Source organism: Balaenoptera physalus (genome assembly GCF_965194825.1).
Source record: "Balaenoptera physalus genome assembly, chromosome: X".
In the NCBI taxonomy this organism is placed as follows: domain Eukaryota; kingdom Metazoa; phylum Chordata; class Mammalia; order Artiodactyla; family Balaenopteridae; genus Balaenoptera; species Balaenoptera physalus.
Window position 1 is genome coordinate 19,047,775 of NC_138903.1, and position 24,434 is coordinate 19,072,208.

The 24,434-nt window shown below is 36.7% G+C and overlaps 1 protein-coding gene and 1 long non-coding RNA gene across 6 annotated transcripts in view; one reads left to right on the plus strand and one right to left on the minus strand.

Annotated features, from left to right (window-relative positions):
- CNKSR2 (connector enhancer of kinase suppressor of Ras 2) overlaps positions 1 to 24,434 on the plus strand; it is a 258,934-nt gene that overhangs the window by 196,878 nt on the left and 37,622 nt on the right. For all 5 annotated transcript variants that reach the window (XM_082446969.1, XM_082446965.1, XM_082446966.1 and 2 more), the window contains 5 exons: positions 789 to 862; positions 1,156 to 1,227; positions 8,030 to 8,097; positions 14,592 to 14,692; positions 17,027 to 17,573. In XM_082446969.1, the coding sequence (XP_082303095.1) occupies positions 789 to 862; positions 1,156 to 1,227; positions 8,030 to 8,097; positions 14,592 to 14,692; positions 17,027 to 17,573 (862 nt within the window). The remainder of the gene's footprint in view (positions 1 to 788; positions 863 to 1,155; positions 1,228 to 8,029; positions 8,098 to 14,591; positions 14,693 to 17,026; positions 17,574 to 24,434) is intronic.
- LOC309652982 overlaps positions 1 to 24,434 on the minus strand; it is a 122,858-nt gene that overhangs the window by 24,574 nt on the left and 73,850 nt on the right. The window lies entirely within an intron of this gene.

A 24,434-nucleotide genomic window follows, 5' to 3' on the forward strand; every position in this document is an offset into this window, starting at 1 on the left:
TGGTACAGCACAGATCAAAGTTTGGGAGTAAAAGTCTGAGGAGTTGGCTCATGAACATGAAAGGGACAACAACATTTAAAGGGTTTAGCCAAAAATAATCTTAGCCTAGTTGTAATAACTTGCATCTGACGTAAGATTTTAGATAATTCTCCTATCTTGTATTCCCATCCCACATTAGGGGGAGGGGCATTTTATGGATTTCATTCAGTTTTCCAAGTGAAACATGACTTTTATGTATGTATAGCATGTAAACCAATTCAGATATTTGAAAATCAAATTAATCTCTTCATTTGTAAAATCTTGAGCACACAAAATAATTATTTAATTCAGGTTTAAGAGATTTTTTTTGGAGACAGAAAAGGAATTGAATTAGTAAATGTCCCTACATTTTATATCTGAACATTTAAAATGGTAGAAAATTGAATTGTAAATGTGGACTACAGTTATTTTATATGTTATAAATGTGTATATACATTTTGAGGGAAAAATTACTTATAAAACAGGTTTCACTTTGAGAATTAAAAATTTTTCTATCTTTACTTTAATATAAAAAGGATTTTTAAACATTTCTGTATGTATTTTAATTTGTACTATTCTAAATGTTCAAAATATACCTTCAATTTAATGGACTATAACAGGTAAGACTGAAATTCTGATCTCTAAAATGTCTAATTTAAAGGATTAAATGAACTGATTTATTAGTATAGATATTTAAGGCATAGTTATATAGTAGCACCAGCTTCAAACCTTTGTATATAATACCCTAAACAAGAGTGTTGCCTCTTTAGGATGAAAAAGCAGAAGGATTCATCAGTTTGCCTGAATTTAAAATTGATAGAGCCAGTGAGTGCCGCAAGAAATAGTAAGTTGATTTTATTTGGGGCGAGGGAAAGAAAGGAAGGATAGTTTGGTTTTTTTTTTAATTTCTAGCTTTTAAATTATAGGTTGCTTGTCTAATGCTTTCAAATTGAGGTAATAAGAAAGTAGTTTTGTGGGCAGAAAATTGAATTTTTCACTCATTTCTGTCATCACGGCAGAAGCATTATATATGTGAACTCAGATTAGATCTGAGGTAATTTTTATCCATAAAAATTGTTTGGTTCTAACTTATTTCCCAATTTGAAATAAATAAATGTACTCTGTTTCCTTTTGCAGTGCATTCAAAGCCTGTCATCCTAAAATCAAAAGCTTTTATTTTGCTGCTGAGCATCTTGATGATATGAACAGGTAAAGTTACTTAAATTTCAAAATACTTAGAAAGTCAGTTAGGCTTAGAATTCTGTTTTCCACATCAATGCCTAGAGAATAATGTCACTGAAGTTTCTAGATCAGTTTAAAATAAAATGGACCCAGCCATAACTCCATGTAGCCATACCTAATTTTAAAGAATGGCATTTTAAAAAGTCAAAATAAACTCATTGACTTTTCGTCAAGTTTACCAAAAATGTGCCAGAATCCATACATAAGCCAAAAAAAAAATCCACTGTAGAAAAAAAAAAATTTTTAAGTCCATTTCAAGAATGGAATGGTCTTCAAATTTATTCCCAAGTGAGGAAAAAAGGATACCCACAAAAAAAGCTGACTTTTCCAAGTGCTGAGTATTTATGACAGAATATCCATCTCAATAATTCAGGCATAGGTGTAGTTGGTATATCTCTCTGTCACCTTTCTTCTATCACTGGACAGGATTGTGCAGCCAAGTGATTAGATGGCACGTGGTTATTTGGTGGCTCTGGGAAAATCTGGATATATATTTTTTCATTATCTGCAACATACTGCTTCTTGTTTCCATTTTGGCTCTTATGAGTTTGATCCTTTCTTTCTTTTTCTTTCCTTTCTCCTTTCCGTTTTCTAGATTTGTAGAAATTGGATTTAAGATTCAAAATTTTCCCCTTCACAGGTCTTTAGTTGGCAGTGCATGTTACATATATGATGTGCCAACAGTTAGGAAGACGCAGAATAGCATAGTAGTTAAGAGTATGAACTTTGGAACCAGGCTGTCCAAATTCCAGATGTCCCACTTAGTAGCTGTGTGACCTTGGGTATAGAACTTAACCTCTCTATGTCAGGTATTAACTCTTTTTAAAAAATGGAGATAATAACCATCTCCATCCATAGAACTTTTATGAGGAGCAAATAAGAACACATAAAGGGCTTAGAACAGTACCTGCTAAATTGTAAGTGCTATATAAGTGTTTGCTTTCAATATATATTCCTTTTATATACTTTGGGTTCTCACGCCATATAACTTTCTTTGTATATCTCTAAAGAGTTAGTGTTCAGATATTTGTAAGCACAAAATTTTGCAGCTTCATAAATGTGCTTGAACTTGCTAAATGGACACTTAATATGCTTTTATAAATAATCTTGTTCTTTGACACTTCAGAGTATAGGAGTGATTTTTCCAAACCAAGGATATGAATACAAGGAGAGGGCAAAGAAAGGTGTTGAGAAAACTTAATAAAATCTTTTATAATTAATAGGAGAACTGAGCCTTTCTTTTATTGAAATATAATTGATTAACAATGTTGTGTTAGTTTCTGGTGTACAGCAAAGTGATTGTTTTATATATTTTCTTTTCTTTTCCATTATGGTTTATTACAAGATATTGAATATAGTTCCCTGTGCTATAGAGTAGGTCCTTGTTGTTTATCTATTTTATATATAGTAGTGTGTATCTGCTAATCCCAAACTCCTGGTTTATCTGTCCCCCCCTTCCCCTTTGGTAACCATAAGTTTGTTTTCTATGTCTGTGAGTCTGTTTCTGTTTTATAAATAAGCACATTTGTATCATATTTTGGATTCCACATATAAGTGATATCATATGGTATTTGTCTTTCTCTGTCTGACTTACTTCACTTAGTATGGTAATCTCTAGGTCCATCCAAGTTGCTGCAAATGGCATTATTTCATTCTTTTTTATTACTGAGTAATATTCCATTGTATATATATATACCACATCTTTTTTATCCATTCATCTGTTGATGGACATTTAGGTTGCTTCCATGTCTTGGCTATTGTAAATAGTGCTGCTGTGAACATTGGGGTGCATGTATCTTTTCAAATTGTGGTTTTCTCTAGATATATTCCCAGGAGTGGGATTTCTGGATCATATGGTAGCTCTATTTTTCGTTTTTTAAGGAACTTCCATACTGTTTTCTATTGTGGCTGCACCAATCTGCATTTCCACCAAAAGTGTAGGAGGGTTCCCTTTTCTCCACACCCTCTCCAGCATTTATTGCTTGTAGATGTTTTGATGCTGGCCATTCCTACTGCTGTGAGGTGATACCTCATTGTAGTTCTGATTTGCATTTCTCTAATAATTAACGATGTTGAGCATCTTTTCATGTACCTATTGGCCATCTGTATGTCTTCTATGGAGAAATGTCTACTTAGGTCTTCTGCCTATTTTTTGACTAGGTTGTGGGTTTTTTGTTGTTGTTACTGAGTTGTATGAGCTGTTTGTATATTTTGGAAATTAAGCCCTTTGTCAGTCACATCATTTGCAAATATTTTCTCCCATTCCTTAGGTTGTCATTTTGTTTTGTTTATGGTTTCCTTTGCTGTGCAAAAGCTTATAAGTTTGATTAGGTCCCATTTGTTTATTTTTGCTTTTATTTCTATTGCCTTAGGAGACTGACCTAAGAAAACATTGCTGGGATTTATGTCAGATAATGTTTTGCCTATGCTCTCTTCTAGGAGTTTTATGCTGTCATATTATATTTAAGTCTTTAAGACATTTTGAGTTTATTTTTGTGCAAGGTGTGAGGGAGTGTTCTAACTTCATTGATTTACATGCAGCTGTCCAGCTTTCCCAACACCACTTGGTGAAGAGACTGTCTTTTCTCCATTATGTATTCTTGCCTCCTTTGTCAAAGATTAATTGAGCATAGATGTGTGGGTTTAATTCTGGACTCTCTATTCTGTTCCATTGATCCATATGTCTGTTTTTGTGCCTATACCATGCTGTTTTGATTACTGTCGCTTTGTAGTATTGTCTGAAGTCTGGGAGTGTTATGCCTCCAGCTTTGTTCTTTTTCCTCAGGAATGCTTTGGCAATTCTGGGTCTTTTATGGTTCCATATAAATTTTAGGATTGTTTGTTCTAGTTCTGTGAACTGAGCCTTGTATTTGGTTTCCATAATCTTCTCTTGATTTGCATGTTACCAATCTTGAAATTTCACACTAGCCAATCAGAATTTGGAGAGCTTATTCTCAAAATGAAAATGTTTATGTACTTGTTGGGGAGAGGTGGTACTCTATTTTGTGTTTTAACTATTTTATAATTCTACTGTTGTAGTTACTCACTATCCATTTTACCACAATTGCGCTCAATGCCCTTAGGATAAATATGAAGGATTTACATCATAACCAAACAGAAAATAAGTGGTATATATAATCATGTCCTCTCCTACAAGATAGATCCACTAGAACACAGTTACTTCCATCCAGGAATTAACATAATTTAATCATTTGTGATACTTGCTAATCAGGGTCTTTTTAGGTTTAGAAAATAGCCTGTTCAAAAATGCATTTTTATGAACTATAAAACCATTCTTGATCTCCATTCTCTACCCTGTGTTAGCAATAACTCAGAAGTGTATGATGTCACTAACTCTTCCCTAATACTCCTGTGGATGTATCTGGTTCAGGATATCAGAGAAGAAGCTAAACCAAACCCATATGTTTCATTTTGTTGCCTTTTCTAAGCAATGGGTCAAAGAAAAAAATAAATAAATCTGATCAAGTATGTCATCTCCACATGGTACATTTAAGAGTGCTGTTTTATGTAAGCCTTGCCATGGTGTACTACAACCTTCAGAATTAAATTGTCCTGAAATACTGAATCTTTTTTTAAAATTTAAGTATAGTGGACTTTTATTGTTTTGCCTTGCTTTTTATTTTTTGAATAAGCATATTCCTAATGTCTACTTTCAATAGGCAAGTTTATTAAAAATTACTTGTCAGTAGGACAGAAGAGAGTCAGTGCTGGCAATATTCACAGAGGATTATTGATGGGGAGAGACAGCCTCCAACAACTTTATTTAATAAACTGATTGTTACATAACAGCAAGATGATCTGGGTGTTGGTTCATTCTATATGTAGTCCTTTGAAGGCATGTACCTAAGCCTTCAAAAGATGATATAGTTATAAATAATTATAATTATATTATAATAATTATAAATAAATGCCTTACCTGGTTATTTCATACTTTCTAAAGTATTATCATATGTATTTTTTAAATGTAGTGCTAGTTTTGACAGGACCTAGTAACTGGAATGAAAAAGCAATCCTTAGATTTAATTTTCTTCTGTAAAATCCGCATGTGTGTATACACATACATATGCACACGCATACATGTACATATACCCAAATATATATAACTTAGAATATTAAAATCTCACCATCTATTTTTTGAGTAGCTTTAAGTTTGATTGTGAGGTAATCTGCAAAAATACTTTTGAGCACCCTACCACCAATCCATCTGTTCCATCCTCAGAAATGAGCATTGAAACATTAAAAAAAACTTTTTTGCCAGCCTGTGTGAAATCTGTGGGAAGAAAACAAAACATCATGTTTCTCAAGTATTCTGAGACTTATTTACTGAATTCACTTGGCCTATGTATTCCTTTTCATGTCAGCACATATGTCCTTATAATTGTCAGGACTCACCAGTTTCTGTTTAGTGTGATTATTTTACATTTCTTCCCTAGTTCTTACTCTTGTTTCCCTCTCAGTACGTTATTCTGTGTCAGCTGTTGACAGCTTCATTGGAACATTCACCATAGGCCCAATCCTCTTATCCTTAAATATTGTCTGTCTCCCTCACTGAAGATACAGGCATCATGAAAACAGATACTTTGTTTCATTGATCTCTCTCTCTCTATCCTCAGTGCCTAGAACAGTACCTGGCACACATTAATATTTCTTAACTCAATTAATGCATATATATCTGCTGTTCATAATAGCATATAAACACCAAACCATAACTGCAGCAAGTGTTTGGATAAGCATCTTCTAACTGAGGCCTAAGGACAACTTTATCCAAGACAGCAACAACAGTTGTGTAGCATTCAGCCTTTTGTGTCTATACATACAAGTTTATGCATACACTTTGTAAAGAGTTTTTATCGTGGACAGAATTTTTCTTCCTAAAAGTAGTTTAATTTTTAATTGTCTTGTGGAATTTAGGAATCCTGGAGCTCATCCAAAGCAGAAATTATGTCTTATTCATTTTTGGACCCCCAAAACGTAGCTCATTGTTCAGCATACAACAGGCATTTAATAAATGTTGTTGAGCTGAAAAATTAAGAAGCCTCTTTTTAGTTTCCTTATTCATCTCATGAAGACCTCACTGCTCTTAAGACTTCTGATAAAATGAAATTTCAGTGATATATTAAAAAGTAGTAAATATGAAGTACTGAATTAAAATTCAATAACAAGTGTTCCTCTAGTGGTATCAACATCATTTCCACCCAAAAAGCACCAAGCCAGTCTTTCCTAAGAGTGCTAATATTCACCTTGTAGTACAAATTCAACCCCTTTCTTACTACAAATGACCTATAGACTAGATTTTAATTTTGACCTTTTACTAATGATTAGAGTCATTTTTAAAAGGTTATTTGTCATGAAGTTAACTTCTTGACTTACAGTTTATAATTTTCTGGATCGTGTGTATATATCATGCTACTGAATTCATTTGATCCATTTTTTTTTCATTTCTGCTCCAGTCCCTTCTTTACTTCCCATAGTTGAGGTGATCATTACATTAGGTGATCATTACATTGTAGGCTTTGTCAAAATAAAGTTGTGCTTTAAGTGACTTATTCTTAAAATTAAAGCTTAAATTTCCATGGATGTGATTTTGTCCATTAGAGAAACAACTTTCCTCCCTCCCTTTTCAAGATATTCTAAGTATCTGATGCACAGTTAACACCACTTGGCATAAATGATGAAACGTATGAGTCACTTCAAAGAAAGTCATCTTCCACTTGACAGGGGAGATAATCTCCTAGGAGAAAAACTTCTCAAACACAGTTTTTTCCTAAAAACGTTTCGATCAGATTATTCCACAACTTAATGATGTTAACTATACTAGTGATTCCAAACTTACTCAAGCTAGTTTGGAAGGTTGATTCTTCCTTACTTTCTTATTTGGGAAAATATATGGATCATAGCTCAGGATTGACCAGTGGGAAACTGTCAGGTGAGTTTAAAGATTTTGTGATTTGATAATCTGATGCAGTGTAAACAGTTATCCAGAATAATGAACACAGGGAGTGACCTGGTGGGACAAAAGACGGAGATTGAAATAGTGCTTTGCTTCAGGCAGTTCCCTACATTGGCAATAGCAACTCTACTGAAAGAGGAAAGAACTAAGATTTATTTTTAAATTACTATTGTTCATGGAAATAAATTTTCAAGATCTAAACAGAGGTTAAAATTGTATATGCTCGTTTTGTCTTTGGAAAAACCTAATACCCTTGTATTTAGAGACAAATTTCCAAAGTATACTACTACTGAGATGTGTTTCCCTTTGGATCATTAAACTTAGAGGAGATTCATCAAAACTAATATTTCATAGTAAAACATATTTTGACAGGCAAGGTCTATAATTTTTTCCCTTCTCAGGACAAATTATATCTGATATTGTTTAAATATCTCTAAAGGAGCATTTGTTCTGAAGAAACAGAACAGCAAAAATATTTGGAGTGCTTTTACATTTAGAGCAACAGAATTAATAGGGCTTTGGTCATCTCAAAACCCTTTAAGTTACAGATGTTAACAGGTTTGCCCAAGACTTTTCTAGTGAAATAGCATCTTTAGTGTGGGAGCAGTCTGTACTACAGCAAATTATAGCTCATTGAAGACTCCATGTGTTAAGAGTAGCAAAAAAACACACCCTTTATCTAGGATTATTCCATAAATTCTTATACATTTTAAAATAACTATTCCCAAGAAAATAGTTAAGTATAAAGTATAAAAAATTCAGTTGCAATGTTACTGATTTTAATATTTGTTTTTTCAGGTGGCTTAACAGAATTAATATGCTGACTGCAGGATATGCAGAAAGAGAGAGGATTAAGCAAGAACAAGGTAAAGAAATACTTTTTTTTTTACTATTGTGTTACACTTCTTTTTTCTTGCTGTTTTCCTATACAGTGATTCACTGCTATCACTTGAGAGAAAATGCGTATGTCAGTCTGTGGTTATTTCTCTTCTGTGCACTTTGAATCCAAACCATAGCATCTTATGGGTAAGGTTTAGTAAATTAAACAGGAAATAAACCCAAATTTTTGGAGCAGCTAATGTGGAGCTCATTCCTGTTTGTTGCCATCTTCTTTAGTCTACTTCCTATGGAGGAAAAAAAATCTTAAAGATTAAAAAGCCTAGGGTGGGAGGGAGGGAGATGCAAGAGGGAAGAGATGGGGGGATATATGTATATGTATAGCTGATTCACTTTGTTATAAAGCAGAAACTAACACACCACTGTAAAGCAATTATACTCCAATAAAGATGTTAAAAAAATAAATTAAAAAACCTAGAATTGGTCCTTTATATTGACCCAAGTCAAGGTCCTTGGTGGTGAGTTGTTTTTTCTACTTAGTGGTTTCACAGACATTTAAGTGCTCTTTTATGCAGAGAGCTCAGATGAATGATCCCTTCTTCCATAGATTATCTCATTTGCTTGTGTTCTTCAGTTCTGTTACTATGTTAGCTCTGTAATCTTATGGAACTTGCCTTAGTATTGACCTCACATTTATGAAATACAGTATCCTGATGCAAAATTGAAATCTTAACAAAAGTTGTGGTCACCGTTCTAAAAGTAGCTTCAGGGCTTCCCTGGTGGCACAGAGGTTAAGAATCCGCCTGCCAATGCAGGAGACACGGGTTCGAGCCCTGGTCCAGGAAGATCCCAGATGCCACGGTGCAACTAAGCCCGTGCGCCACAACTACTGAGCCTGTGCTCTAGAGCCTTCGAGCCACAACTACTGAAGCCCGCGTGCCTACAGCCCGTGCTCCACAACAAGAGAAGCCACCACAGTGAGAAGCCCGTGCACTGCAACAAAGAGTAGCCCCTGCTCGCCGCAACTAGAGAAAGCCCGCGCACAGCAACGAAGACCCAACGCAGCCATAAATAAATAAATTTATTTAAAAATAAAAGTAACTTCACATTTCCCAAAGAATGTTTGCTATACATCCCTTGGAAGCATAAATAGTTCTTTGAAAACTTTTGAGACATCCTGAAGTTAAAAGGATTCCACACATTGATACACATATTTCTAGTTGTGTCTCCAGTGGACATAACCTGTTGGTCGACATGAAGATTCTGAAAACCTACTGTTTCCTCACGGGGAAGACTTTTTAAAACATCTCAAAACTAACGGTTAGAGAGATGTAAAGAAGATAACCAGATTCCAAAACCAATCTTTCAGCAAATATTTAGGTCAGGGGTCTGCAAACTTTCTGTAAAGATCCAAATAGTAAATATTTTAGACTTTGCAGGCCTTAAGGTTTCTGTTGAAACTATTCAACTCTGCTATAGACACATGAAGGGAAGTGGCTGTACTTCAATAAAGCTTTATTTACGGACACTGAGATTGAATCTCATAACATTTTTCACATTTTGAAAAATATTCTTCTTTTGATTTTTTTTATCCACTTAAAATGTAAAAACCATTCTTGATCCACAGGCTGTATAAAAACAGGCAAAGAGCCTCATTTGGCCTGCAGGCCACAGTTTATCAACCCCTGGCTTAGAGCCATGGGGTGAGAGAATGGGGGTGACTAGAGCAGTGAAGGGTGAGGAGATAGGGCAGGAAGATTTCCAAGAAAGAGCAAAATATGGTTACTGCCAATGGGAATTCAGCATCTTATTGAGACTCTAAAAATTTCACACTTGAAATTGCCTAAGAAAAATTAAAGAGCAACATAAAGTAAATGAGTACTAATTTTTGCACCACATGCAACTGATTTAAAAAATTGCTAAGTGGCTGCAAAATTTTTTTAAAAACCTGAGAAGGAGGCAGGATTAATGAGGAAATACTTGGAGAAAGTAATCAGTGAGCCTGATATAAAGTTAGCGGTGAAGAGGCAGAGAAGATATTTTGTTAAATATTAAAGTGTTTCTGAATAAGGCCTTCAGCTAACACTCTAATTGTATTAAGGTGAAATAAGCACCCATCCTGCCTGAAATTACATTGAATTCTAGTAGAAAAGATACTCTTAGTACAATATGGAAAGTGAAACATGGGAAAGTACAAACCAAATTCCATGGGAATGAGGCTGGAGAGATTCCTTCTAGGAGGGAAATGGGAAAAAAAACATTATGTGGACTCATTATCTGAACTGTTCTCGCAGGATGAGAAGTAATAAAATAAAACATTCCTGGGAGTGGAAACAGCATGAGTACTTCCACAAATAACATGGAAACCATCTCTATCAAATCACTGTGCACAGGCAAATCCCGGCCAGGACTATGAAGTGTCAGGCCAGTTATTGTCACATTTCTTCATTGTTAAAAGTTTATTCTCCACTTTCATACTTCTACTTAATTTATAGGCCTACAATTATAGTAAGGGAGCTAAATACACAAACACACACACACACACACACACACCAGCCTTCCTTTTCAAATTACTTTAAAAAGCATGAAAACTGTTCTTTAAAAGTGCATATAGATTTATTTCTCAGTTTTTTAAGATGCAAGAATTAGAAGTGTGGGCAATGTGCCAATAGGAGAATGAATCTTGAAAAAAGTCAATTTGCATGAATAAGGAACCTTGGATTTTCAGGCTTCTGTATTTTATCACTCAACATTGCTTTGAAGCTGAGCATGGCCTTGATTTTAGTGGATTTCCTTTGTACTTGGCATTATATAACCAAATTTCATTATGGATGAAAGAACTGGTAAGTCATATTGCACATGCACGTTCCAAAAAATACTCATTCCATGGATTCATGCTGCCATAGTCTGTCATGTGAGTATTTATTTTAGTGCCTACTGGAACGTGGTAGACAATCATAGGTAGAAGCTAATAGTTACAGTTCAGGTCTCTACAACCAGAATCTCTGAAATAATTTAGATTTCCACCTAGAGTATACATTCATCAGGTACTCTAACATAGGTCAGAAACATATTAGACTTCCTACCTTATGCAGGATTAGGTCTTACGTATTCTATATAGACAACTACTGGATGCGTGTGTCTGTTCCACACTTCTATAGAATTGTTTGACATCTAAGTACCATTCTCAGTAGTGAAGTTAAACTTGATACAAAATATAGCTCTTTGAGAATTGGGAATATTTCAGAAAGATGCAGAGGAATAACTGCCAAACACTGTTTCTATTTAAATACTCAGTACAGCTTGGAAGTGACTCTTTCATTGACTTAAATAAAAGTTTAGTGAATTGCTGTCTTTAACTACAGAAGTATAAAGGATATGGGGTTCTTTTTCATTATGCATTGTTTTACTTAGAGAAAACAGGGTTACACTAAATTCTGCCAAGATCATAATTTAGCTAATTGTCTGCTAATCATTTTTCTATATTTTTCCAGCTTCAAATCAGACATTCATGACACATTATTTTCAATCACACACGAGGTCTTTGTAAAGCTTTAGTTACATAAAAGTGAATGAAATACATTGTATTTCTTTGATAGTTCTAGATGAAAAAGTCAATTTCAAATTATCCTTTTGTATCAACATGAGAAATAAAGTAGAAATTTTCCTCTTCTATTGATGGCACTGTTTATTCATGATTAGTTACTTGTAAAATTGAATATCACTGCAAGAGACATTAAAAGTATCCATTTATTTTGTGCTAAATAGAGAGCTAAGAAAAATAAATTAATTTGCTCTTAGAATGAAAATCAGACTGGTTTCAGCCTTTGGGCAGCAATGTGCCTGTAATTTTCCACGCAAACCCAAAATGCCTAAATTTTCTGTGTAGCCTCTTCCCTGGCATTGCTCTCTCAAAGACACACAGCTTAGTGTGTGAAATGAAGTTAATTTGCAAAGTGGTATTTCAGCCTTTTCTTAGGCAACCCAAGAAAACTTTGGTTTGATGGTGTTTTTTCTTTAATAAACCAAGAATTACATCAAATAAAGGATTAGAATTCTTCCTAATTTAGCAGGGGTTGCGGTGGGGGGGTGGGGGCTGAGGAGAGAGAGAATCTCCTAAATCTGCCACTTGTAATGATAGCTATAGGGATCTTGATAAAATGGTGATCATCTCCTTCTCAGTGTGCTCATAGGACCCCTTGAGGTGCTAACTCCTTGAGACCCAAGGTCTCAGTGCAAAGGTGAAGGGGGAGCTCAGCACAGGTGCCATAGTTTCTGGAAATAGTGGGAAGGGTAAGAGCAGAATGATCTTCACAAGCCTACTGCTTGGGAGCAGGGTGAGGGGGTGCTTAGTACCTCCACCTCCAGCAATAATTTCCCAGTAGTATTTCAAGCTCCCACAGAACTACCCAACTGAGGCCCCAGAGCTCCAGAATTCACTTTTCATTGCTGGAACTTGCTACAAGAAAAAACTAATGTCTAAGAAGATGAACACTAGGCATTTATCTCCTGTGTGATCTGGGTCAGACTGTCCTGGCATGCTACCTACAAATCCACCCAATATTAGGGATCTTAATATTTATTGAGTGCTTTCAAGATGCAAAGCGCTTGAATATATGTTACCTTAGTAGCCCACTCACACAACTCTGAAAGGTGGTTATTATTAGCCCCCTTTTACAGATGACAAAACAGACTCAAAGAGATTAAGTAACCATCACAAGAGCACAGAAATGGTAATTGGTACAGCCAAGCACTGAACCTACATCTGCGCGAGTATATAGTTCATGCTTTTCCCACCAGTGTTTACTGGGTCCGTTTCTGGGCAACTATATCAATTCATATTTGAGGGGGAGACTTAGTATGCTGCCCATCACTGATGTGACCCAATGTAAAAACCAGATCTCAAATTTAAGTTAACTAGTGTTTGCTTATCCTTTACTCAAAGGGAATAATTAAAGTAGGAATTGGATTTTCAGAGACCTTGTATTTTGAGGCCTGAATATAATAATCTCTATTGCTAAAGAATTTTGAGCAGCAGGAGGAGGGGGGCTTGAAGGATCATGAATATATGTCACATTAAATTCTCCCGCTAAGTCGTACAAAGAGTCCCAGTGACTTGGCCCTTCGAGGCTTAGAGCAAGGCAATTTCTTAGTTCAAACCGCAGTTCTACTACTTTCTATTTGGCATATTATAGTAAGTACTCAGTAAATGTTAGCTGTACTTATTAATCAGCACCACAAGGAAAATATATAAAAATATTACAATATGGGAATTCCTGGGTGGATAAGGGTACCTGTAAAAATACGTGCCATGATTTTTCACCTACATCTGAATATTAGTTAAGGTTCTTTTGTGATTTAGATTTTCATAAGAATAAGGAAACTTTTGTTTTAATAACTTTTCTTTTATCATTTGAAATTCATATGGATAATACTTCTAGGTTTTTCCTTGTAAATCACATAAAGAATTAACCCAGCAGTTACAGGGTGGTTGAGATATTGGTAGAACAGATTCTGATGATTGGCCTTTGTGCTGTATTTTACTTACTTGACTAATGTATCTCTCGGAGTTTTTCCCCTTCCCTCTTGCCTGAGGTCTGCCAAGTCACTTTGTCTAGAGGCTTACATTTTCTACCCTTTTAAGTAGTTCTAGAAGTTTGAAACTTACAGCCCACATCAGCAGATTTGCCCTTTTGCGTTTGGCAAGAATCAGGGTTTGCCATGTGTTTCCAAGTAGAGGTGGGAGTATGGTGTTATAGAGATTCATGTCAGCCTGACTCTGGAAACAGCGACTGTTAGATAACCAGTGAACTGAAGCCACAGAAGAGGATTGAGAACATTATGTTTGAAGCTGTTTATACCTGTAGAGATCTACAGCAACCTATGTATTTCTTTTTTTTTTTTTCAACCTATGTATTTCTTCTTTGAGTGTTCATCTTTAGGATAAAATGATACACCTTTAAGAGGCATCATGTGACATCATTCATTAATTGAAGCTTTAAGTAATTTGGTCTGGAATCTAAAATACCCTAAACCTTATTTGACTTATGCAGTGTCTTTGTCTTAACTCCTTTTTTTTTTGACGATGACAACAACAGAGCAAAATTTAATTTGTAGTGTTTGCCAATTTCCATGGTATAAGTACTCCCACCACGGCTGATTCTGAACTCCCAATGCAATATCAACCGTTGGCAAAATTCCCGAAAATTTAATAATCAGCCTTCTCAGGCTGTGACAAGTCAGCTCCAGCACCCCACTGGAGGCATATTGCCCTACCTAAAATTGTGGCTATGTGTAATTGCTTGCTTTAAAAGGAGGTTGGAATTAGGTGATTGTACTCTTCCTTCCTCCTCAAAACCCAACTGAAAATAAAAGTTGGTGGGCCTGGAGTAGCGAGTGCTGGGGAGCAGAGTGTCAGAATGGAATTTAAACTTCCTTTTGTTAGCTGGTAGTGTGTGTTCCTGAAAATATGGCTAGAAACTTTTAATGGGATGTTGATGTATCCATGTGTGTGAATTTTCAGATTACTGGAGTGAGAGTGACAAGGAAGAAGCAGATACTCCATCAACACCCAAACAGGACAGCCCTCCACCCCCCTACGATACATACCCACGGCCTCCCTCCGTAAGTTGCCAGTAGGAATATACTCAATATAGCATCAGATTCTTTGACCTGAGACATCCCCTTTGTATGTTAAAAAACATTATGTAGTTAATTACATGTCAGACCTTGGTGTTTTTAGGGGGAAAGAAAACAGGGAGTCTAAAAGCAATAAGGGAAAAAAATTTTAAGTATACAAAGAATATTTAATCAGGAGAAGCAGTCACCACAGATTCCACACTAGTAAATATCTTACCAGTTTTATTAAGAAAACATACCATTTGTGTCAGAGTAGCCTTCATGAAAATATCAACAACAACAAAAAGTCTTCTTAGAAAAAGATATATAAATTGACCTTATCTATTCTACACTAACAAAGTTAATTCCTATGTCCTTTAGAAGCAATTGTAAAAATTTATATTATATCTGTATTGAACATGTTTTGGCATGTAGCTTTTCAGGCAGCCATGGGGTCTGGTTTAATGTATATGTGTTTATGTGGTGCTCTTCTTCTTAAGACTTCTTAAACCTGTGTAAATTATTCTGTGTATAGACTGTACCTTGATCTTTACAACTGTCCTGGTTTGTTTCATGCCCATTTCCCATCAGAATTACCGAAAGAGTCTCAATGCTGTCACATTTTAGGCAATACATTGCATGGTCACAGTACCATAAGAGTCAATTCTGCCTATCTTGAGACTGAGTCTTCCAAATAGGAAATGGAAGCTGGATTTAAGTGACAACAGCAGCCACCTAATTCTACCTCCGTATTACTCCAGGGGATTTTTAACAAGAAGGGTGCTATGCAAGATGTTCATATAATTCTAGGCCACTTCTCAACCTTGGCTGTGCATGAGAATCACCTCTGGAATGTTTTAGAAATGCAGATGCTCAGGCCTCATCCAGAGATATTAAATCAGAATATTTGGGACTGTGAACAGCTCACTGGACTGGACTGTGAACTTTTTGAAAACAGGGACCCCCTTCTATTCATCTATACATCCCTATGGCCTGGCACAGCACTGGTACTTATTTATTAAGTGCTCAATAAATATTTCTGAAATGAATGAATGAATACTTTTGGCTAAGGACTAAAAGGGAAGTCACATTTTTAATTGAAATGTTTGATGACAGTATCTCTTACCTAAGGGAAAAAGGAGAAAAGTAGACAGAAATGCAGAATTGTTCCTCTCCATATACACATTTCCTTAATAGATGCTGCAGTGTACCAAGTGCAACAGACAAATGAAATAATGAAGTCAGTAACAAGGTATAGTTTATATCATATTTTCCCTCTTTCCCTAAAACATCAGGGTCTAAATAGTTCCTTTAAAATATTTGTAAACGTGGGAGAAAGGGAAACTGCAGCTTGACCAAACCGCTCTTTAATCATAGCAACTTGTGAATTTCAAGAAGGAAACCACTCATATTGTGATTAACATGTGGGAAGAAAAACTGGCTGCCCACAGAAGATGCCACTTAACTTCTCCTTTACCCAGAGGGGAAGGTGTACTTTCACCTTAGTCGGGCTTTTCCTGGCCACAACCTCAGCCTCAATCGTAATGATCACATCTAACAAATCTGGCTCCTCCTGCCTGGAAGGGGCCTGGGCTGGTCTGCTAGCCCCCAGAGCTAGAGTAAGGCTTGTCCCGGTAGGGGTGCCTGCAAGTCTTTTATAGCATTCACTTGATGCCTGTCCTTTTTCTTGGTTGTGCTTTGTGCTGTAACATATATTCCCAAACTTTAAATTCCAAGGAGAAGAATATTCCATTTTTCTTTTGTGTTTATGTGCTCTGAAGTGGCTATGCTCAAGGCAAATGCTAATTCCCATCAGGGTGTAATCTCATCCTTCCTACATTTTTAACTCTCTAGAAAGTGCCACAGAACTGACAAGACTATAAGAAAGCTTATCCTTGACACTCTAGGAGGAGACATTCACCTATGAAGAAGAGGAAGGCCTGTGTCCGATTAGAGGCACCTTGTTTTCACATCCAAAATCCTGTCTCCTTGCTCTCATCCCCAGACTCCATAAAATCTGGAAATACGAATTTGGCAACAATTCTTCAGGATTTTGAATGCATAGAGATTTCAAAACTTAGGATTTTTTTTTCTTTTTAGTTGCTAAATATTTCTTACATAGGCACTCATGTTGCCTTATACTTTGTTGTAAAAGTTTGCACTAGTATGTCACATTTTTCACGAGAGCCCAGCGTAGCTGTATTTCAATACATCCACGTTTCAGTCTCTTAAAGTGTCAGCTGGGGCCTGACTTTGAGATGGTGGAAATCAAATGTGTTCCTTGGTGACAGGCATGGTCTGCTATTTCTGTGGAGACTGATCAGAGGCTCCTTTCCACAGATGAGTTGTGCCAGTCCTTATGTGGAAGCGAAACACAGCCGGCTCTCCTCGACAGAGACCTCTCAGTCGCAGTCCTCCCATGAGGAGTTTCGCCAGGAACTGACTGGGAGCAGTGTGGTGTCCCCCATTCGCAAGACAGCCAGTCAGCGCCGCTCCTGGCAGGATTTAATCGAGACGCCTCTGACGAGCTCAGGGTTACACTATCTTCAGACTCTGCCCCTGGAGGATTCCGTCTTCTCTGACTCCGCGGCCATCTCCCCAGAGCACAGGCGGCAGTCCACCCTTCCAACTCAGAAGTGCCACCTACAGGATCACTATGGGCCGTACCCCTTAGCCGAGAGCGAGAGGATGCAAGTGTTAAATGGAAACGGGGGCAAGCCTCGAAGTTTTACTCTGCCGCGAGATAGCGGGTTCAACCACTGCTGTCTGAACGCGCCGGTTAGTGCCTGTGACCCGCAGGATGACGTGCAGCCCACAGAGGTGGAGGAAGAGGAGGAGGAGGAGGAGGAGGAAGGGGAGGCAGCAGGGGAAAACATAGGAGACAAAAGTAAGTATGCTGATGGAGATTCTCAGCCTGTATACACACATTCCTAACCTTTTCAGACTTCTTATTTTAAGAAAATAGAATTTTGTTTCCCTTTTTTCTTAAAATAATGGTTTTGCTGCATAGGAAGTCAGGTATCCCTTGGTGTCCCGCTTTCAGAACTTGAGTAAATTGGGGGAAAAAAAGATGAGTAATGAAGCCTACATCCCAGGACACCCACAGCTAGAGCAAATAATTTTTTTTTTGGCCCATCTGCCTTTTAAGGTTGATGGCATTCATTTGTTTTTCTTCCTCCTCTTATCCACTTTCTTCTCACTTGCATGCATCATCCCTTTGGTCCACAGTTGTTGCCCCCTGAGTTTGGGTTAAGAAGCTATAAATGCTTCAAGCAGGGTGTTAGCAGAACCTTGGTTGAATAAGTAAGTGAATACACATACACACACTCACACATACATACATATAAAACTTCCCTTTTCACCATGAGAAGATTGAAAGGAAAAATCCAAAAGAATTTTTCGAAGAAGAAATTTTACATAGCATTTCTGTCAACTTCAAATAGCAGAATCTGTTTCTAGAAACCAATTTGCCAAAAGCATCCATTTACTTTCTTGGTATGTATGTTGATTGCAAAGCTCAATTTATGTGAATCAACTCTTGAGAGAGACAAGTAATTAAGTAACCCTCTGATTGGCATTAAAAGAATATGTTTACTAGTTATCAAGTTATTTATCCAACATGCCATACCAAGCTTCTGTTTATAACTAATGTGATATACCAGTCCAGAAACCCAGGCTAGTTTAAGAGAAAGGCTATAACTCAGTTATTTTACTTAGAAAGAAAATCTAGTTCTGGCTATAAGACTTGAATATAAAATACCCCCAAAAATAGTATAGAAGAAATAGTATGAAATCTCTTTATTCAAAATGAAGTATGGGCCAATTAGTGCAGATCACCCAAGCCGGTGCTGATGAAACTACAGTTACTGCTTTGGTCCTACTAGGGCATTAGACTTCTCTTTTTAAAGGATACAAACAGACTGTATTCTTCGGCCCATTTCACACAGTATGGAGACTTTGATTACAGGATATATTAGTGTAAGTTCTTCTTTACAACTGGAAAAACAACTCAAAGCTCACAGGCTACCAGCAGGTCAGAAGCCTCATGTCAATTTGAAGCTTGGCTCATTTAAAATGAGGGTTACTTTGGAGATAATCGACAAGAAAATACAGTGGACCTTTTCTACTATCAAATTATGAGTTGCTTATAATAAAATTCATATGTTAAAGCAGTTTCCATGTAAAGTATATTTTAGCCATAATCTCCATGAGGAGCCTTATAAAAGGTATACTGTTGGTTCAGGAAAGGTGATTACCTGCCACGCCCTCACAACACTCACGTCTATTAGAAATTATAGAAGAGTCTTGTGGAGGAAAGATCTAGGAACCCTGTTAGGCCTCTGTAGGAGTTCTGGCAAGCACGATAATATATTTTTAATATTAAGATGATTAGTATAAGTTGTTTCCTAAAACTTAACTAAGGATGCATTAGAAACCTCCTTTCCACTGTTGTCCAGGTGCTGCACAACTGCTACAACTAAGTATGTGAGGTTTATTCAGCATTCTACAAACGCATTGGGGAAAATACTTCATCTCTGCCATTTTAAAATAAATTGTGTTGAAATTAGGCACAACCCTCTGAAATAGAGAATCCTGTTCACAACACATTCCATCATTGCCACGGGTACAAGTCTTTGAGGCTGTCTTTTTCAACTGGCCAGATACTTAGCAGTTCCTCCTGGGCGTTGTGTAGGGAGGACTAGAATGGAGAATACGTGCCCTAGGACCTGAAAGGCAAACCTAGCCCTGGGCTCACCCTTCCTTCAGGCTCCACTAGCCCACAGAGCATCCCTAGTTAGATGGCGTTCGATTATTTTTTCTTCTAGTGTCTGTTTTTTGCTGTTTTGTTGATTGGATGTATTTTTAACCATACAGATGTACTCCCAAGTTGGTGGGTTTTTCCTTTAGGTTCCCAAATGAGTCAAGTGGGCAGTTATTCAATACTTTCCATCTTTTTCAGCAGGCTCTCTCTTTGTGGAATGATTGCGATAAGGCAGAACCACCCTAGGAAGTGTGTCGGTAAACTTGGTATTATTGCACATTCTGTCTTTGCGGTTCGATATCGTGGGGTAGTTCGTGTTATTTCAGTCGGATCTGTTTCACTAAAGGTGGCCTTGCACTACCTTGCAGGGCCCCATTTCTTTCTGGGTATTTTTCTATAATCTTGCCACTTGATGTCTCAGTGTCCTTTAAACCATTCTCAACAGGGCAGTACGTTTCATGCTTGCCTGGAAGATGCTTCTTAACTTAATGGAGTACATGTTCGCCTTCACAATGATGGTTTTTCTGCATTACTGTTTCTAATATTTAGGAGTGTGCAATTTGATGAGCACCTCCTTTGGGAAATATCAGCTCTAAAATCAGTGTTTTCAAAAGAATCTTCAAGGTCTAGTTAAGGAGTGTCTTGTTCATGACTGCCCTGAGTCGGCCATTAGGAGTAAGTATTCCAGGCTGCCTATTCAAATCAAGCTGTTTGGTGTTCTGTCAGTAGAGTCAAAATTATACATGGGAAAGAAGCACACTTACAGCGTGCCCTCCGCCCGGAGCTCTCACTGTGCTACCGCTCCGGTCAGCAGGCTCCCGTGCTTGTTAGAATCAAAGACCAGCAGTGGTGTGTTACTAACTGTCCTGCTCGAGGCCAGCATGCACTGTGACCTACTAAAGCGAATTTGCACTAATCAAGTACAGACCTGCAGAGCAAATAAGTTTCACGTCCCTAGCTCCAAACATTTTTCTCAGTTTGCCAAGAAATTAAAAATACGAAGTGCCAGGCAAGTGAGCAGAAGGAGCCATGGGAGAAAATATGAAAATATAGCTTATCTTCAGCTTTAAGGGTGAAGAATTACGTCACCAACCAAACCCCTTTCGTGATCTATATTATATAGTGCTTATGAGTTTACAGAGCAATCTAAGAAGCAAGATGTACCTAAATCTGTGACCTAGATGTTTTTTCATTTTCTTCGTACAGGTGGAATTTGGCCCTGCTTCTGAGGTGTAAATGTAGTCTTCTTTAGAGCATACTTCAATCTCCGTTCTCATGGTTGAACTACCTTTTGTCTTATTTTGAAATTCAATTCTTTAACTGAGTCATACTGTGATTTTTCTGAGGCTGAACTCCTTTTAGTCTAAAGTGGATGATACTAAAAGTACACAGATGAGACCTGTTGTGTTTTCCTTTGACAGAAAAGTCAGCTTGAATATTAATTATCCTGACCTACTTCACTGGCATTTGGGAGAAGACAACTAATTTCCTATTATCCCAATTAGCAGTTTCGAAGCTGACTGAGGTATAGGCCTTATAATACCTCAGTGAAATTAAATTATAAATTGTGTCAGCCTATGCAGCTTTCAAGGAGTATAAATCATAAAAGTGTGGGACAAAATATAAAGATATTATATTTATTCTTTATTCAGAAATCATCTGCCATAACACTAAAATACGGTTTTGGTTAATGCAGCTTGAAGTCTGCTTCTAATAGTTCTCTTTCCTTTGCCATACTAGGCAGTTTAGGTGAGGTTTTTGAAAGCTTTATCCCCTAATCCTGCTGATTTCCCTCTTGGCAGTTAAAAGAGTCCTCTTTTCTAGCCATGCATTCTTGGTGCCACCATGTACTCAATGAAGTTATAATGTGCTCTTTTTCATTGCCTTAGGGATAACCTATCAGCATTCTTACTTAATTTACACATTTATTAGCTTGGTCTTAGAAATCTAAAGCAAAACCTAGGGTTTTTTTTTTTTTAGGGGGCTGAGGGTGGGGAAGATAAAATGTTACCTAGTAGCTACAGTACATATCAGGTTATCTGGCTAAGATATTTACTGATGCTTTCAAAATGAAATCTGCCAAGAAATGTATTTTAAATTTATTTTTTTAAATCTAACATCCATTGCACACCATCGGTAACTTAAGAGCTGTACAAAATGTGCACCTCAGTGCCCTAATATCTTAAATTATATAGGCAGAGAGCCTAGATAATGACTACCAATATCGTGCAGAAGAAGATAGATTAATCTTCTTCAGTCATTTTAAGGGTCTTAGAGTAATTTCCTGAAGAGTTTCTAAAAGCCATGAGTTTTATTTTTAAGAACATTCAGGTAGGAAGTATGTGGGCCAGGGGAAGATATTCCCCGAATATGGAATTGTGTTAAAGGAAAAAAAGGAGCAAGCTGAAAATAAAGAAAAATGTTGCAGCACTTTTTACTGTTTTATTTATTGTCTAGATAAATTATGTTCAAGCACGAAGAGTTTGGAAGAGCATAATCATCAATAATATCTTAAATTATAGTTCAGGTCTAAAGGGAATAGATGGAAAAGATATACAAGCAATGTGAATAAAAAGACATGCACCAAAAAGTCAGAGAAAGAATAGTAGAGAACCTTAAATATGTCACTTTTGTGAAGTTTAAGGGCACCATTCTTCGCTGGTTATGTAACAAGTATATATTAAAAAAAAAAAGGAAAAATCTAGAAAGCAGTAAACAAATATTCTCTTAATACTGTATTGTCTGATTTTGAAGAAAGATTGTTAGGGAGACAGAAAACACTAAAGACTGGATATAAAGTAGAATGTAGCTATAATTTCAATATTGGTTACAGGTTGTGTTTTTAATCACACACCTCCCTTGCTTTTTGTCTTAAATAATGAGGAAAAGCTAATTATCTAACTTACTGAAAGTTCAGAGGTGGGGTTGTTCTGGAGTAAATGTCATGGCTCTGCAGTGTCAGGACTCAGTTAACTTTTCTGTAATGCCAGCAGCTCTGAGCATCACTTCTCATAAGATAGCATCCCTTCTCATAAGATAGCATCCAAAAGAGCCAAAGACCAGGCCGTATTCTTATTCCTTTTTGTAAAGTCAAAACTTCCTGGATCCTTCTGGCAGACTTGGCCCTAGATTTCATTGGCCAAGGCTGCATCATATGCCCCTGCCTAAACAGCAAGGGAAATGGAATGATTATGAGTTTAGACTAACCTTGATTTGTTATTAAAATCATGAAGAAAAGGAATATACCAGACTGCCTATCATTACTATCTACATGAGCCTCTCTACTATTATGCATGTTATATCCTCAAATATATTTGTTCCAGTAATGTTTCACTCTTTCAGTGTGTATATGCAAACATACACCCCAGATCACATCATTTAAAAGTCTTGGCCCTAACGAAATGTTAGATAACAAAAGGGGGGTATATATTATATAACCCTGAAAATATAGCAAGTTAGATATAATTATTGTTGACCTTTGAAATGAATAAGCATGTTTTCCTATAAACACTAAGTGATCAGAGGTTAGAATACAGCCTCTGGAGACATTCCTCAGTTCACATCCTTGCTTTGTCACTCTACCACTTCCAAGTGGTATGACTGATCAAATTATTTAACACCTCTAGACCTCAATTGCTTCGTTGTTAAATGATGTGGTAACAGTACCTACCTTTTGAGGTTGTGTGAGGATCAAATGAGGTAATGCCTGAAAGCACTTAGTTTCCATTTCTGACACTGTGAGTCTATCCAATAAATGTTTTATAATTATGTAATTTATGTAGATTTCATACAGATTTGGATTTAAGCAAAAAGGGCAATTACAATACTTAAATAGTGAATTAGTCCTGGCAAACCTCACTAAATAACATTTACCTGACCACATGACCTAACTTTGTTCAGCTCCAGCTACTGAGTTGAACCATATGAATTGAGGTTTTTGTAGCTCAAAATGATGAAATATCAGCAATTTTGTATATTTCAACACAATATATTAGCTGTGCTCTAGGAGCTAAAATAGAAATGTCCCTCATTTCACATTATTATCACTCACTCTTCCTTTCCTTTTTGACTTTAGACATTTGGGAACTCAAAAGAAACTTTGTGAATTCCAAATAGTAATAACCTTCTCATATATATTTATTGAAATATGTATTTATAGACCTTGCCACTCAGGTTCAGATATTTTCCCCTTGGAGAATTCTACCCTAACAACCTGGTCTGACCTAGATGCCCCTTCTCCCGCCTACCCCACCACTATTCATCCTTGAGTATGTTACCCTGTTTTATAATCTTCGCAGCTTTACAATTTGGGTATAATATCAAATATTGTTTGCTGATTTATTTTCCATTTCCACTCACCAGAGTATAAGTTTCTTAAGAACAGGGATTTTATTCCTGTCTTGTATACCCAGTGCCTAAAACATTATATGGCCCATAGTAGGCCAGGCACTATTGGATGAATGAGTCAGTGAGTGAATGAATAGTAGCTAAACCCTTTTATCACTTATTCTTTTCCATTTTATTATATAGTAGTTAAAGCTAAAGTTATTTTTTATTCATTGTGTGACATAAAGTCAAAACATGACAAAATTCTTTATTTGGGGTATTTTGTAAAGGGGAGGACAGGACTGCATGTGTTCAGCATATCCTCTTCATGCTGGGTACCACAGAGCTAGGATACTAATAACTAGAATCACTGATCTTTGTATTATGGCTCATTTATAGTCACTTTCTCTATGCTGAAATCATTTTCTTACTGTTCTATTCCCATTTCAAAGATGAAGGCCACAGAATATGACATGTGAGATAAGCAATTCATTGTTAGAAACTGGATCTTCCAGCACCCCTAGGCAGTTGATTTTCCTACCAAAATCTGCTGCCTATCGAAGGAAGTCTGGCTCCCTCAGAAGTCACTCATCACCTAGCTTCATCCTGATTCATTTGTAAAACGTGTTGAAATTGCAACTTGTACTTTAACGAATAACC